This window comes from Apteryx mantelli, chromosome 1, assembly GCF_036417845.1.
Source record: "Apteryx mantelli isolate bAptMan1 chromosome 1, bAptMan1.hap1, whole genome shotgun sequence".
NCBI classification, from domain to species: Eukaryota; Metazoa; Chordata; class Aves; order Apterygiformes; family Apterygidae; genus Apteryx; species Apteryx mantelli.
Genome location: NC_089978.1, coordinates 182,167,317 through 182,181,000, shown reverse-complemented (window position 1 = coordinate 182,181,000; position 13,684 = coordinate 182,167,317). Strand labels below are relative to the sequence as shown.

General features: G+C 40.5%; 1 protein-coding gene across 1 annotated transcript in view; it reads right to left on the bottom strand.

Moving 5' to 3' along the window:
- Positions 1-13,684, bottom strand: part of PTPRR (protein tyrosine phosphatase receptor type R) — a 145,814-nt gene that overhangs the window by 66,397 nt on the left and 65,733 nt on the right. The window contains exons 2-3 of the mRNA XM_013947012.2: positions 9,886-9,999; positions 6,495-6,650 (exon numbers count right to left, since the gene is read on the bottom strand). Of these exons, the coding sequence (XP_013802466.2) occupies positions 6,495-6,650; positions 9,886-9,999 (270 nt within the window). The remainder of the gene's footprint in view (positions 1-6,494; positions 6,651-9,885; positions 10,000-13,684) is intronic.

Here is a 13,684-nt window from a genome sequence, read left to right as displayed (position 1 = left end):
TTTGTCTTTCTAAAAATCAAGTTCAATGAATATTAACCAATACTGTAGAAAAAAAAAAAAATGTGTGCCTCTACTTTGATGTGTCTGACACACCATTTTGAAACACTGAAGTGGCACCTTTACCTAACCAACAAAATCTCTCCCCTTGATCTAACTGAACATTATTCAGGTAGCAGAATCATTGCTTAAACTGCTCTCTAATGATAGAAGAGGCTGTGACCTACAGTAGCTGAGTCAGTTCATTTCCATGATAAGAAATTGCCATCTGAAATGTTAGTACTACTAATTCAGAACTTTGTTCCTAGGTCTGAGAGAACTGATAAGAGGGATATCAGCTGCTATACTCATCAAAACTGTTAACGCCCTAGAAACATAAGCAGAATGGCCCAAGCACTAACGAAAAAGCAAAAGAGAGAGAGAGCGAACTTCTGCCCGTGATGACGGGCCCCGAGCCTCCAGCATGGAAGTGTGTTCTGTCTAAATTGATTGATGTTACTGCATATTTCTCTCACTCAGATGGGAGCTTTTTCCTGCCTGAGAATCAACTAAGACTTTCAGATAGTTTTTGAGGCGTGGGAATGTGCCATGGCCATCAGAGAGCAGAAGGATAAACTAAAGCTGAGCTGCAAAAAGCCACAGGTGATGAAGGCAAGAGGGAATATGGCAGCAGGTGGGCTGGCCGGGGAGTTCCGGTAACTCTGGCAATTTCAGGTCCCAGAACAAACTTGGCTACTGGGAGGAAGGCTCATCATTGCCGTATGTCGTCCCCCAGTGTTTGACTCCATTCTCTAAGGAGTCTCCACAATCAGATGAGTCATTTAGGCAGAATTAGCCAGGTTAATTTAAACAGTTTAAATTCAGCATCGAATAAGATGCGGAAGAATCAATACATTCTAAATAATCACACGCTATTGCTAACCTTATTTAAGACTGTCTACATAGGTGTCTGCTTTGCTCAAAACTAAACTGGAACAAATGTGTGTAGAAAATGATTTTTTATAAACTTAAAAAAAAAAGACATTAAAGATTCACTCTGGGCCTTCTGGTCTTATTATGCAAACCTAGTGGACTATTTCTCAGCAGCCAGCTCTTGATAATAAAAAGAGAGACCTTGACCTGAAGCAGTCACTGTAAAACCTGAGACTGAAAGATGCTACCAAGATATCAGGAGCTGCCAGGAAGGGTAAGTCTCACTGGAAGAAAGGTGAGTTCTTAAATTGGGTTAGTTAACCCCAATTAGTTCCTTAGGCTGAAACGATAATGAAAGCAAGGCAAGCTGTAGTTATGAGCACAGATGAAAGCTCACAGAGAGCTGCGAACTGAAACTGCTCATACGGGGTTATCCAAGTTCATACTGGGCTGTTTTGTCTTTTCTGCTATTTTAACTACGTTAGCTAAAGCAGGTTAGGAAAACTTGCCAAGTTAATTCATTTCCCCCCTTCAGTGAAAACATGCAGGAAAACTGGTGACTTCTCAGGTTTCTAGGACACTGGGGAATAGCCACTTACTGTCTCCCATGACAAAGCCTCCTCAAAGACTGTAACTATTTGATATCTAACTATTGCCAAAGTCACTGTCCAGTTTCACAACAATTCTTTCCATAACAGTATTCAGCCTTAACGTGTCTGTGTGATAAAGTGTTGTGACTTCATGTTTTACTGAAAGTCAAGAGGCCTGCAGGGGAGCCAGGCTCTTCTTCATGGGGCCAGCCAGCTTACACGAGCAGTGAGCAGGTTCCTAACCGCTGTTGCTGTGCTCTGCTTTCACCCGTGCAAGTATCATGCTCCATCTGCCTTGTGTGATCACAGAAACACATCTTGGTTCTCTGCTTTGTTCCCAGTTGCCTCTTTCTAGGCTGTTGTAATTTCTAAGCTATGGGTTTTGATCACTAATCCTTACACTGACTTACGGCTGCTGTAGGCTTTAAGTGAATGATTAGTTCCTTTGATTCTTTCTCTGACAGAAGTTAGTATCACGCACTTCAAAGCCACACAGTAGAAGCTTTGTGTAAGGAGGGTGTAATTGTACATTTTGGGATTGCATAATTTGGAATGAACTATCGAATGGAAAATTCTCCTTTGCACCACATCTCCCAGCTAGCACTTAGCTTACTTCACAAAAGACAGTAACCCCTTATTTTACTTATCATAACCTTCAGCTATTTTTGTTATCCAAAACCATTTCTATTCTACTAAGCTCTAAAATCCAGTGGTATTTTCTTTTCTCTCTGAGTACAGTTTTAAGGCATTAGGAAGTCAGGTTACCCATACCATAGTAAAATGGATTGCCTTGGTCATTGAATTTAATCCCATGTACAAACAAGTAACAGTTCAGTGTTTTTTTTGTTCTAAGAATGCCTGCTCCGGGCGCTGCCACACACCACAGACCACAGATCAGAATATAATCCTGAATTCCACTTTAGACACAAACTTTAGACCATAATAAAAGAGCAGATGCTACAACAGCAATAGGCCATTGGAAGGGAAAGGGCATATGGAAGGCATTGCCATTGCTCTGGATCCCTGAAATGGCAGAGACTCCATTAAATTAAACTTCCACATTACCATCCATACACATCCCATTCTACAGCATGCAGCAAACAACTCTAGTGCTTCCTACAGCAAAGGCATATAGGAAATCTGCTCTCCCAGCTACTGCATAATAAGAAACTAGGATATGAATTTTGAGACAGGAAATTTAACTGAACCAGTAGATGCAAATTGGCAAATTATTACTGGAATGAATGGAAATATATTTCCAGTCACCTATACCCACTGAGAGTTTTGCTGTTTATGATACCATGTGCTGAAACTTTAAGGAGAGAGCTTCAGTATTCCACTCAGGTTTTCCTATATAACCTTGGTAAAGTTTCTTAGGATAGAGATAATCTCCCCCACCATTAACCCGCTACAATTGAGTGTCTAGCTTAAGATAAAACCCGTTAGAAAGAGTCAATCGACCAGCCTCAGAAGAGGTATCTGAGAGATGGAATGAACCGCCCACTGAAGGTGTCTCTTTCTCTCTGTTTACTGTAGAGAGAGACAATAGATTTTTAATTCTTAGGCAGCTAATATTGATATACACAGCTAAAATATGAGATGAACTCCTAACACCTCTGTGTCAGCCACCCACCTATACAGACGAGGATAATACTTCCTTTCTGCACAGACAGATTGTTAGCATATGTACAATACTGATTGTAAAGCTTTTGGTCACTGTGGTGGAAGACTGCACAGAACTATTAGCTCAGGAATTAATTAGAATTAGTAGCTCAGGAATGCACAAAATTGGTAAAATTACATGTCAAAGCTATGCCTTTCTATAGCTGTATCTATATCTCTTTTCAAAGCTTTGCATCTTTATGTTATTGGCCATTACTTTGTTCGGCATGATTTATTCTTTGGGCAAGTTAAGTGAAAAGTAAATAATTGGTAGCAAGTAAAGGTTATATGTTGCAGTTTTTAGCTGCTATTTTCTGTGAAAGCTCACTCAGGCAAACAATTTATCGAGATCCGAAGGGAATACATATTAGTGTGAAGTTGCATAATAGCCTTCTATGATGGGATGACTGGCTGGGTAGATGAGGGGAGAGCAGTGGATGTTATCTGCCTTGACTTCAGCAAGGCTTCTGACACTGTCTCCCATAACATCCTCATAGACAAGCTCAGGAAGTGTGGGTTAGATGAGTGGACAGTGAGGTGGATTGAGAACTGGCTGAATGGCAGAGCTCAGAGGGTTGTGATCAGCGGCGCAGAGTCTAGTTGGAGGCCTGTAGCTAGCGGTGTCCCCCGGGGGTCAGTACTGGGTCCAAACCTGTTCAACTTATTCAATGACCTGGATGAAGGGACAGAGTGCACCCTCAGCAAGTTTGCTGATGATACAAAACTGGGAGGAGTGGCCGATACACCGGAGGGCTGTGCTGCCATTCAGAGGGACCTGGACAGGCTGGAGAGATGGGCAGAGAGGAACCCCATGAAGTTCAACAAAGGCAAGTGCAGGGTCCTGCACCTGGGGAGGAATAACCCCCGGCACCAGTACAGGCTGGGGGCTGACCTGCTGGAAAGCAGCTCTGCGGAGAAAGACCTGGGAGTGTTGGTGGACACCAAGTTGACCACGAGCCAGCAATGTGCCCTTGTGGCCAAGAAGGACAATGGTCTCCTGGGGTGCATTAGGAAAGGTGTTGCCAGCAGGTCGAGGGAGGTGACCCTCCCCCTCTACTCAGCCCTGCTGAGGCCACATCTGGAGTACTGCGTCCAGTTCTGGGCTCCCCAGTACAAGAGAGACATGGAACTACTGCAGAGAGTCCAGCAGAGGGCTACAAAGATGATTAGGAGACTGGAGCACCTCTCCTATGAGGAAAGGCTGAGAGAGCTGGGCCTATTTAGCCTGGAGAAGAGAAGGCTGAGAGGGGATCTTATCAATGTATAGAATATCTAAAGGAAGGGTGTCAAGAGGATGGGGCCAGACTCTTTTCAGTGGTGCCCAGCGATAGGACAAGAGGCAAGGGGCACAAACTGAAACACAGGAAGCCCCATCTGAACATGAGGAAAACCTTCTCTACTGTGAGGGTGACAGAGCCCTGGAACAGGTTGCCCAGAGAGGTTGTGGAGTCTCCTTCTCTGGAGATATTCAAAACCTGCCTGGACGTGATCCTGTGCAACATGCTCTAGGTGACCCTGCTTGAGCAGGGGGGTTGGACTAGACGATCTCCAGAGGTCCCTTCCAACCTCAACCATTCTGTGATTCTGTAATTTTTGCAGAATCAGGGTCTTAGCTGTATAAACTGCTAGCAACTGAAATAAAGACTTAATATTAAAATAATCTCTTGTTTCTCCAACAGTGTTAGAGGGAGGTATAGTCTGCAAAACTTTTATTTACGGAGTGATCCTTTTCTAAATGATTCGTTCTGGTTGTCTATGTTTTTTTCAGATAGAAAATCCAAATACTTAGGCATTCCAGATTATTGAAATGTACCTAAAATAGACAAGATCTTGAGTTTAGCACTGTGTTTCTTCCCAGCATCTTTTCATAGCTTGATAATATTTCTCTATTCATCCATTATTAACATATGTTCTTGACCCAAGTCTACCTAAAGTTTTATTTGTAACTGAAGTATTTGGAACAGATAATTGCATTTACCACAACCGTCAAACCGATATACTTCAGTAAAAAAGGAAATTCTAACCCAAAGGAAGCTTAGCCCAGGTTGCTGATGTGAGATATAAAGACCTGATTTGACATTTGGACAGAACTGCTTGGCTTCATTTTGTATCAGAACTGCTAAAAACCTGAGAACTCTCGCATTTCCATAGGAGCAGTCTGCTGTAGGGCACAGAGAACTGTACTAAAGAGATCTTGTTTTTATATTGCACTTTTCATACTGAAGACAGATTCTTAAACAGAGTTAGAATACTTAAAATGAGCAAAGAACTTCCAAACTGTAGAAGTATAGGTGAACAGAGCAGCCAGTACTAACTCAGCAATGGCTTGAACATAGGTTTTCATGTAAAAAACATGAACTCTTAGCTGTAGGAGGAAACACAGCTCATCAGAACCTTTCTTTTTTTTCTCCATTTTTTTTGACATATAAACATCCCCTCTGTAAAATGGGAACTTCCATGGAAAATGCTGATTCTTGATCACATTTGAAATTACTCTGACTGCATACTGAGTTCTGAGGGACTTTATATGCAGCTAAGGGCTTCTAAGGTGCCAAATAAAATGCAATGTAATGCATCTAGATTTGCCACATACATGAGCTCAGCGACTTCCTTTCCTAAACACCTTCACCTTTTTTTTTTTCATTTGCTGTGCCTAGATCAAGTGGTCAGTCCAGAATTAAATGTACATCTCACTGGCAGTGTCTGGAGTACTGTGGAGACAGCAGTTCAGTTTCTGCTTTGAAACAGATTTGCTTTCAAAAATGGAAGTGGTCATATGAATAACAGTTACAAGTTTTAATTATGCCTTCTTTTTGGAGTAGGTAAACAGAAAAATTATAAAAAACCCTTTCAAATCTCTCACTTCTCTTGAGAACAGAAAGAAGCATGGATAAAACGTACAAATTCAAGAGTGAGCATCGCTACATAGCTAGTTGGATAACTTGTGTCTGACATGATTTCGGAAAATTGAAGTCTGCATTCTATTTATCTCTTTACTGAAATTGTCTTACCTGTCAGCCCACACAAAAAAGACCAAAAGTCCTTGGGCCCACATCCTTGCAGGCAACTGATGCATGCTTAGGATCTAAACTGCTTTCAATGGTAGCTGAGCTGTGTGAGGAGGACCTGGATCTTAATGCTTAAATAGCCTAATGAAGCATTATTAAAGTAATTTAACAGGGTTAGTAGTATAATTGCCTTACAGCAGGAATGCTATCTTCTTAGCTTATACATTTCCCTCCACATTCTTGGGAACCTTAGCCTGAGAACTACCACATCTGTAAGAACTGCCCAATCTGTAACAAACTACAGGTTACAAAAGTAGTAACCTACCTCAGGGGAGACCTCTGTTATTCCAAACTGCGATAAGCTCTGATGCAAAATGTTGATGTTAAGTGAACGCAGAACTTCTTCAGATGGGAGTGCATCAGAAATACCTGGCTTTCTGTTCAGTGGGGAAACAAACAGTTCCACACAGTTCTTCTTTCCCTAGAAAAATAAAATACCACAGAATCACAGGATGGGTTTGAAACTAGATAATCTGTTCTATCTATAGATTGTAACTGTATTTCCAGAAATGAAAGCAAGAAATAAATAGAAAGACTGCAACCTGCTCTGTGAGGAGAGTATACCTATTCCCTGTTTTCTTAAATTCCAGGTGACCATGAAAGAAAAAGCAAATACCATAGGTGTACACATGTGCTTTGTCTCATTCACTGTTGCCAAGGTCCCTTCTTCCCAAGTCTAGTACCATTAACAAGATAGATTGCGGTAACACGGTGAGGGGGGCCCATGGGATGATCCAGCAGGGATTTTAACAGATAGTTCTTCTGATCTGAGCTGAAGCGCAGCCCTGTTTTAGACTTGTCCTTAAACAGGAATGCTTAGTATAATGCTAATTAGAAAGCATTGCTTTCTAATCCTCTGTCAACACATTGCAGACACACACTGTAACAAAGTATAATCTCCTTTTAGTCCTCTGGAGTGTAACTCCTTAAGATGGCACAAAGAAATGAAAGGACCAGAAAAGTTTTGTTTACTTTTAGTGGGTAGGCTGTGATAAACTAGAACAGCATCTGTCTTTCTAGAAGAGAGACCAGACTTCACACCGTAATGCTCCAGACAGTGCTGATGTCTACATACTGTCTGTGGACCTAGGTTAATTTGGGGCAACCTGTCTGTGGCTGTGATGGAGAGTCTGGACTCTGGGCAGTGCCACACACAAGGTATGCACAGAGGGACCCACCTGCACTGCTCCCTGCTGACTCCACAGGCAAGAACCTCACTGGCCTGGTTATTTGCTATTTGTTCTTACAGGATGGGAGAAATCAGTTCAAATACAGATAATCCTGATTTCCCACTGTGCCCTCCCTCTCACCTTCAGTGTACATCATCCTTTTTACTGAAGTGAAAGAAAAGACATCTTTCGCTATTCATAAAATATGCAGTTATAGCATTCAAAAGTAGAGATGCATAGACAGGGACACTTTCAAACATGTTTACCCTAAATCTGCTCTCTTTGCTCTCACATGTCCCACTGGCCCATTTGCTTGGTAGGATTGATAAGCATATTGCCTACCAGTGGGACTGGGCATTTTTCAGTAGGACTTCTCAGATCAGCAGAGTTATAAGAAGTGAAAACAGACCTACAGTCATGGAGTGTCGGTTGAAGGGCAGAGATTTCTTGTCATGCTGAAGAAGCTGATTTGAGGCTGCAGTCTCTGATGTGGGTAAGTGGCTGGTTCCAGGCATCGGTGGCAGACAAAAGGCAAGGCTTGATGGGGAAGCAGCATTCCCGGGGTTTTGTGCCTCCTCTGGTTAGGAGTTCCTCAGCCCATTAAAAGGCCTTTATGGGAGGATGATTTACCAGAAAGGTTAAGGGGACACTGGAAATGCCCAGCTAACATCTCCTGGCACACTATGTGCTATGTTACACATAAGGCACTAACAGGCCCCCAACTCTTTCTGTGGCCAACCACATCCTTGTTGCTGGGCTCCTGATCACTTCTGATAGCTGCTTACTTGGGAGAGATTCAGCTCACCTCACTTCAGCCATCAAAGTTACCTCCAAAGTCAGTGGAGAGGGACTGGCATCTCCGAGGGTGATTTAATCCATCTTAAGATAATCAGGATCTACGCCCCCTCTCTGTGCCTGTTCTCCTCCTCCAGTTATCTTCCTTGTTATTTCCTTTAGAGGGAGCCTAGATGAGTATCTTGGACTAGGCTAAAAGTGAGGCGAGATGAATTTTTATGTGCCTTGCTTGTGTGCCAGCGCTCTGTATGAGAGGAACTGTTTCATGCTGGAAGGATGGGAAGCAGGAATAAGGTTTCCTGAGCAGTATTTTTAACTCTTGTTAATTTTGAATTGCTGTACGCGACTTTTAGACCAAATGGGATAAACACATCCTATTGTGTTTTTGCTTGCTTCATTGGAAGACACAGAACTCATAGCAGCCTTTTATAGAAGTTGAGAACACTAATTAATTAATTAGGTGCAATATGACATTATCTTTAGATCACAGATGAAAGGAGAAAGTGAAAAGCTATCGAGCCAGTAGGAAAATGAACAGTGTGTTTCTTCTGCGTAATTACATAATTTCCACAGAGCATAATAAGAAAGGTACTAATTTACTTGTAATGTTAAAATATGCACCCCCAGCTCTGCAACACTTCGCACGTAATTGTGCTTTTCTCCAAGTATGTCTTTTAACCTTTCATTCTGGTTCATGGAGGGGACAAAGGAAATTCAGCATCACTTGTCATGAATGAGTGACATCCCCAGTGAACACGAGAGGGGCTGCATTGCATTCCTATTGATCTTTTGTTCTATACATCTTGCATGATCCTTTTTCACAGAGACATATTTGAAGGAGTTTTTTAATCCTTTTTGATGTATACAATCCTATCAAGCTATCAAGGTAGGAAATACTTTTATGCTGAACCTGTCAGTTTTCTTCACTAATATTCATCCCACGTGTAGAATAAAATAAGATAACTCTTCCCTGTGCAACAAGAATTAAACGCTACCAACAAACACATGATAATGGGTTTTTTTTGCTTCAAGGCAAAACTGTCATAAAAAGACAACAGTGTTCATACTGTATGCTCTTAACAACACACAGAAAAACATACTGTGAAAATTGTTTTTAAAAATTCTTCTCTGCTGGAAGCAATTTTGTCATCATCTTTAGCTAACATGATACCTTATTCTACAAGATCACTTCTGAGCACAGGTTGTTACAACAGAATAGCAAAACATGAATATTAATATTGTGAGAAGACATTTAATTTAGTAATGGGAAGTCTGAGGATAAATTGTGAAGGTGCCTTAGAAAGGCAGTCACATGTATTTCTTGAGCAAGATGCGAACTGATAAACAAAGCATGAATAAACGTCTCTTAATGGCTGTGATATAAAACTGCATAAGAATGAAAACAACTGAACTTATTCTAGGGATAGACAAACTGCTTATGAATGAGGCGTGGAAGAGGAGATTTATCTATCCGACTTACATTTTCTCTAGACTAACTAATAATGGTTTCCTTTCAAAAGAAGATTTTAAGTCATTGTTAATGGAGATATATTTTTCTTTTTGAAGGGGGGAGGGGAGGGAAGTATTTTTCTGTCTTATTTTATTGACTTTTCCATAATGGCCAGAAAATTAATTTAAGAGGATTCAAAATAACCAGGTCACTTTTGTTATACACAGCCCTTTGGTACTTACAATGAGCCTGTTGATGTGAACTTGCTGAGGTAACAGTCCCAACGCTGCAGCCACTCCTTGGCGAAACATCCGAAGCAATGTGATATTCAGCTTGTTTACATCCATTTGCAGTGTCTGAAAAAACAGTCCAAATTAGCTCCTTGCTCAACACATTCAATTCTCAAGATGACTGACCTCCCTGACACTCACTAATTTTTTCTTCCCAGAATGATAATCTGTGCATTTGAAATAATGAACATGTCCAAAGGAAAATTTAAGCATCTTAAATGCAGCTCCTTAGCAGTACCACCTTTCCTTAACCACATTCAAAATAGATTTCAGAAGTTTTTGGATAAATTCCCCAGAAAAGTTATGGCATTCTAGATAACACAATTATTACATTAAAAATGAAAGCCAAGCATTAAACACCAATTCACTTTTAAAGAATGAGGCATTGGATTTGCGCAATGATTTCCTTTCGAACATTTTCTTAGTGTTACTCCCTGTAGGTGATGAATGGGTCAAACACAGTGAAATTATATACTTTTTTATTTTAATAGGGGTATCTGAGATCAAAAAAGAAACATTCTGGATACATTCCATGTTCTTGAAATTCCTAAAGCTTCCTTATTTTAGTCAGAGAAGGCTGTTAATTCTTACCATAAACCACCATATCACTGCAGCATTTTCTTTTTCCATATCAGAATCATAGTGAAATTTAAATATTTCTTAGATTTCAAATCCTTCCTGTGAAGTTGATGAAATTTTACCCTGGAAAGAATTTAAGTTCAAATCTGTTTCCAAGAAGATCCAGAATATCTGTGCACGTGAAGCCTGGTGGACATTACTTCCACATAGCACCTCAGGTGCCCTTTTTTTGCTTCTATATCCCCTTTGTGGACAATATGTAGTGGAGAATGGAGGGATGAGGAGAAAATGAAATGGTCCTAGTCCTCCCTGGCAGGAAACTGACTTAGGAACTTATAAAGTTCTCACTGAACCTATTGACTTGAGCTGAAAAAGGTTTTTTACTTCAGAGTTTAAACTTTCTGTTTAAAGCCATAGTGTAAGTCAGCTTGCTACTCTGTGGAGTCAAGTAAGGATCTTTCCTTCCTGAGCAGAGCTACATAAAGAGAATTAAATATCAGTGGGTCAGACATCACATTGTGAATACGGTTATGGTCTAGAAAGAAATGTAATTATTTTCTTAAAGCAAAACAGCATTACACACTTTGACTCAGTTGTTCCTTATTTATAAGTAGCAAATATTACGATGCAAAACCATATAATATTTTCTTTCATCTTCCATTGTCAATTTGATCTTTTCACCAATACTGAACGTTTTTTTTTCTTTTTTTCTTTTTTTCCCCTTATTTTACACTAATGGGATTGTCAGGTCTTGAGGCATCAGCTAAGGTCTGTTCTTAGCATACAGTTGAGCTTTAGTTCATCTGAAAGTATTATAGGATTCTTTAATTTAAATCACCCTTCCTACCATTAAATTTTCAAAATGTAGAGTCTTCCCCTGCTCGTTTTTTCACCAACCCCTTTGAATTAGACAGACATCTTGAGTGATCACAAAACTGCTCCAGCTTCATCACTGAAACAGAGAAATGTCTTGAGAGTGAAGACAGACACATCTAACAGATCCGAATCCAAGCACCATTCCTTCCACACCCAGACTGGCTCATTCATGCTCCTTCAGTGTACCTGAGCGCTCTAACAGATGACTGTTGGTTTGGAGTTGTGAAGCTGCCACTACACTGAAAGCTGACAGCATGGTCTGAGGATCATATGTGAAGGAGAAAGGGAGTTGCTGCTGAAACAAGAAGGCTATCATAAGGGTCCCTAGTTATCTATCAGGCTGACATAAAGAGTGAGAAATTACTTGTCCAAGTCAATAACCTTGAATTATGTGGATATTGATAATGGTAGTTACTCAAAAAAAAACCAAAAAAACCCTGAATAAGCATAAAATCAAAATACTTCACTTAAATACACTTGAGCCAGGGATCAGATCACATTAACAGGTTGTTAAATAGTACGTTAAGAGCTCACTGATAAAGACACAGAAGGGAAAAATTTAGACAGCTGGTTACACTTTGTTTTACCTGAGAGTCTAAGAATATCCACCTTCAGACGAAACATAAGATCTTAAATGGGCTATAAGGAGATAATGCCCGCATAATAAATTCTTATAGATTTAGTATGCTAAAACTGTTCATCATATCAAGGGACAATAAAATGTGCTGAAACTCCATTATCTTCAGGAGAGTTAAATTTCCTTCTTGCAGGTCTGAATTTGGTCCAGCGTGTCCTATAACAAATAGTTATAAAAGGCTAAATAGTTTGTATCTATATGTAATGGCTATATATATATTGTGCTTAATGGTTCTGAGGGAAGCCTGAAGACCACAGCACTCACTCTGTCAATCTGGACTCAACTTGCTTAGAAAGCTCATCTGACTTGCAGCAAGAGATGTCAGGACCCTTTTAGGAAGCATCCCAGCACATCTGAATTCCTGAGGTCAGCCAGGTGGTGACTTTGCACAGAGGAGATCAGTGCAAGTTGCACAGAGTGCTGAAGCTTGCCCACACATCAGGTAAGAGCTCTTTGGACTCTTTGGATACAAAGCACAGTGAATATCTGGGTAATTCACTGGGAGGCTGCTAGCTGGGGCATCCCAGAGCTCGCTCCATAGTTAGGAGCACAGGTCTTTAAGCTTCACTTCAGGGCCCCTTCTATGCAGCAAAATAAATTTTTTGTGACTACTCATCCAAAAAAGCAATCTGGGGAAGAAACAGGTCACAACTTTTTATAGGAACCTTGCCTTGCCATCCATTGAAGGAATTTGCTTCTCAATTGCTAATGTTAGTGTGAAGCTTATTTCCTTGGCAATTATAGTAAAAATGAAGTAAGAGTAAAATAGACCGCTTTTTTTCTACATCAGGCAGCACAAGAGAGCATGTCTGTTCCTGTCAGACAAAAATTTAGCAAACCATGATCTGCCACTTTAGGAATGGGATTTCTAATTTGATCGGTGAAAGATAATTTATAGAAATGTCTGATCGATGGGACCCCTTTCAAGCCTGTTTAAGAGCGAGCGGCACATCACAAACATGCTCTGTGCACTCTGTTACCACCCTGTTTGCACTGGAATTGTAAAAACATAGAGCAGGAGTGGATCAGACTGTAGATGCATCAAGTTCAGCATCCTGTGGCCAACTCTGGATGCTTATGGAAAACAATAGGAACTGGGAAAGGATATATTCTTTTTCCAAGCTCCTTCCCATAAGGCCCAGACTAATTTATGCCCACCCAGCCCAAAAAGGCAATGGGTCTCCTCAATTGCATCAACATTTTTCTACAATAACTCATGCTGACACTAACAAGATCTGGCATGAAGGCAGCATTTTGGGCATTAGATTCTCAGCTCTGGCTTGTGCCCTCCTGAAGGTGACTAGAGTTTTGTCAGACCTTTGGGTAGGGTACAAAGCAGTCTTTCTGCAAATTCCTAGCAACCATAATTTATGTTGAGGAAATTTAGTCAGAGAAAGAATTGAAAAAAAGAAAAAGAAAGAAGAAAGATTAGAGGGGAAAAAAGCCTCAACTATTCCTATCAGTTGAATATTATTAAAATATTAATATTTTAATATTACTGTGCTATTCTCATGGCATGTCTAGATATTGTGTTGACTGTAGTCCATAAACATTAGAGATTAGGATAGAAAGATGATAATGGATGAATTACAAAGGCAATGAGGCATGCACATTAGACAGACAATATAAACTGTCATTAAGAGAATTACTCCTAGAATG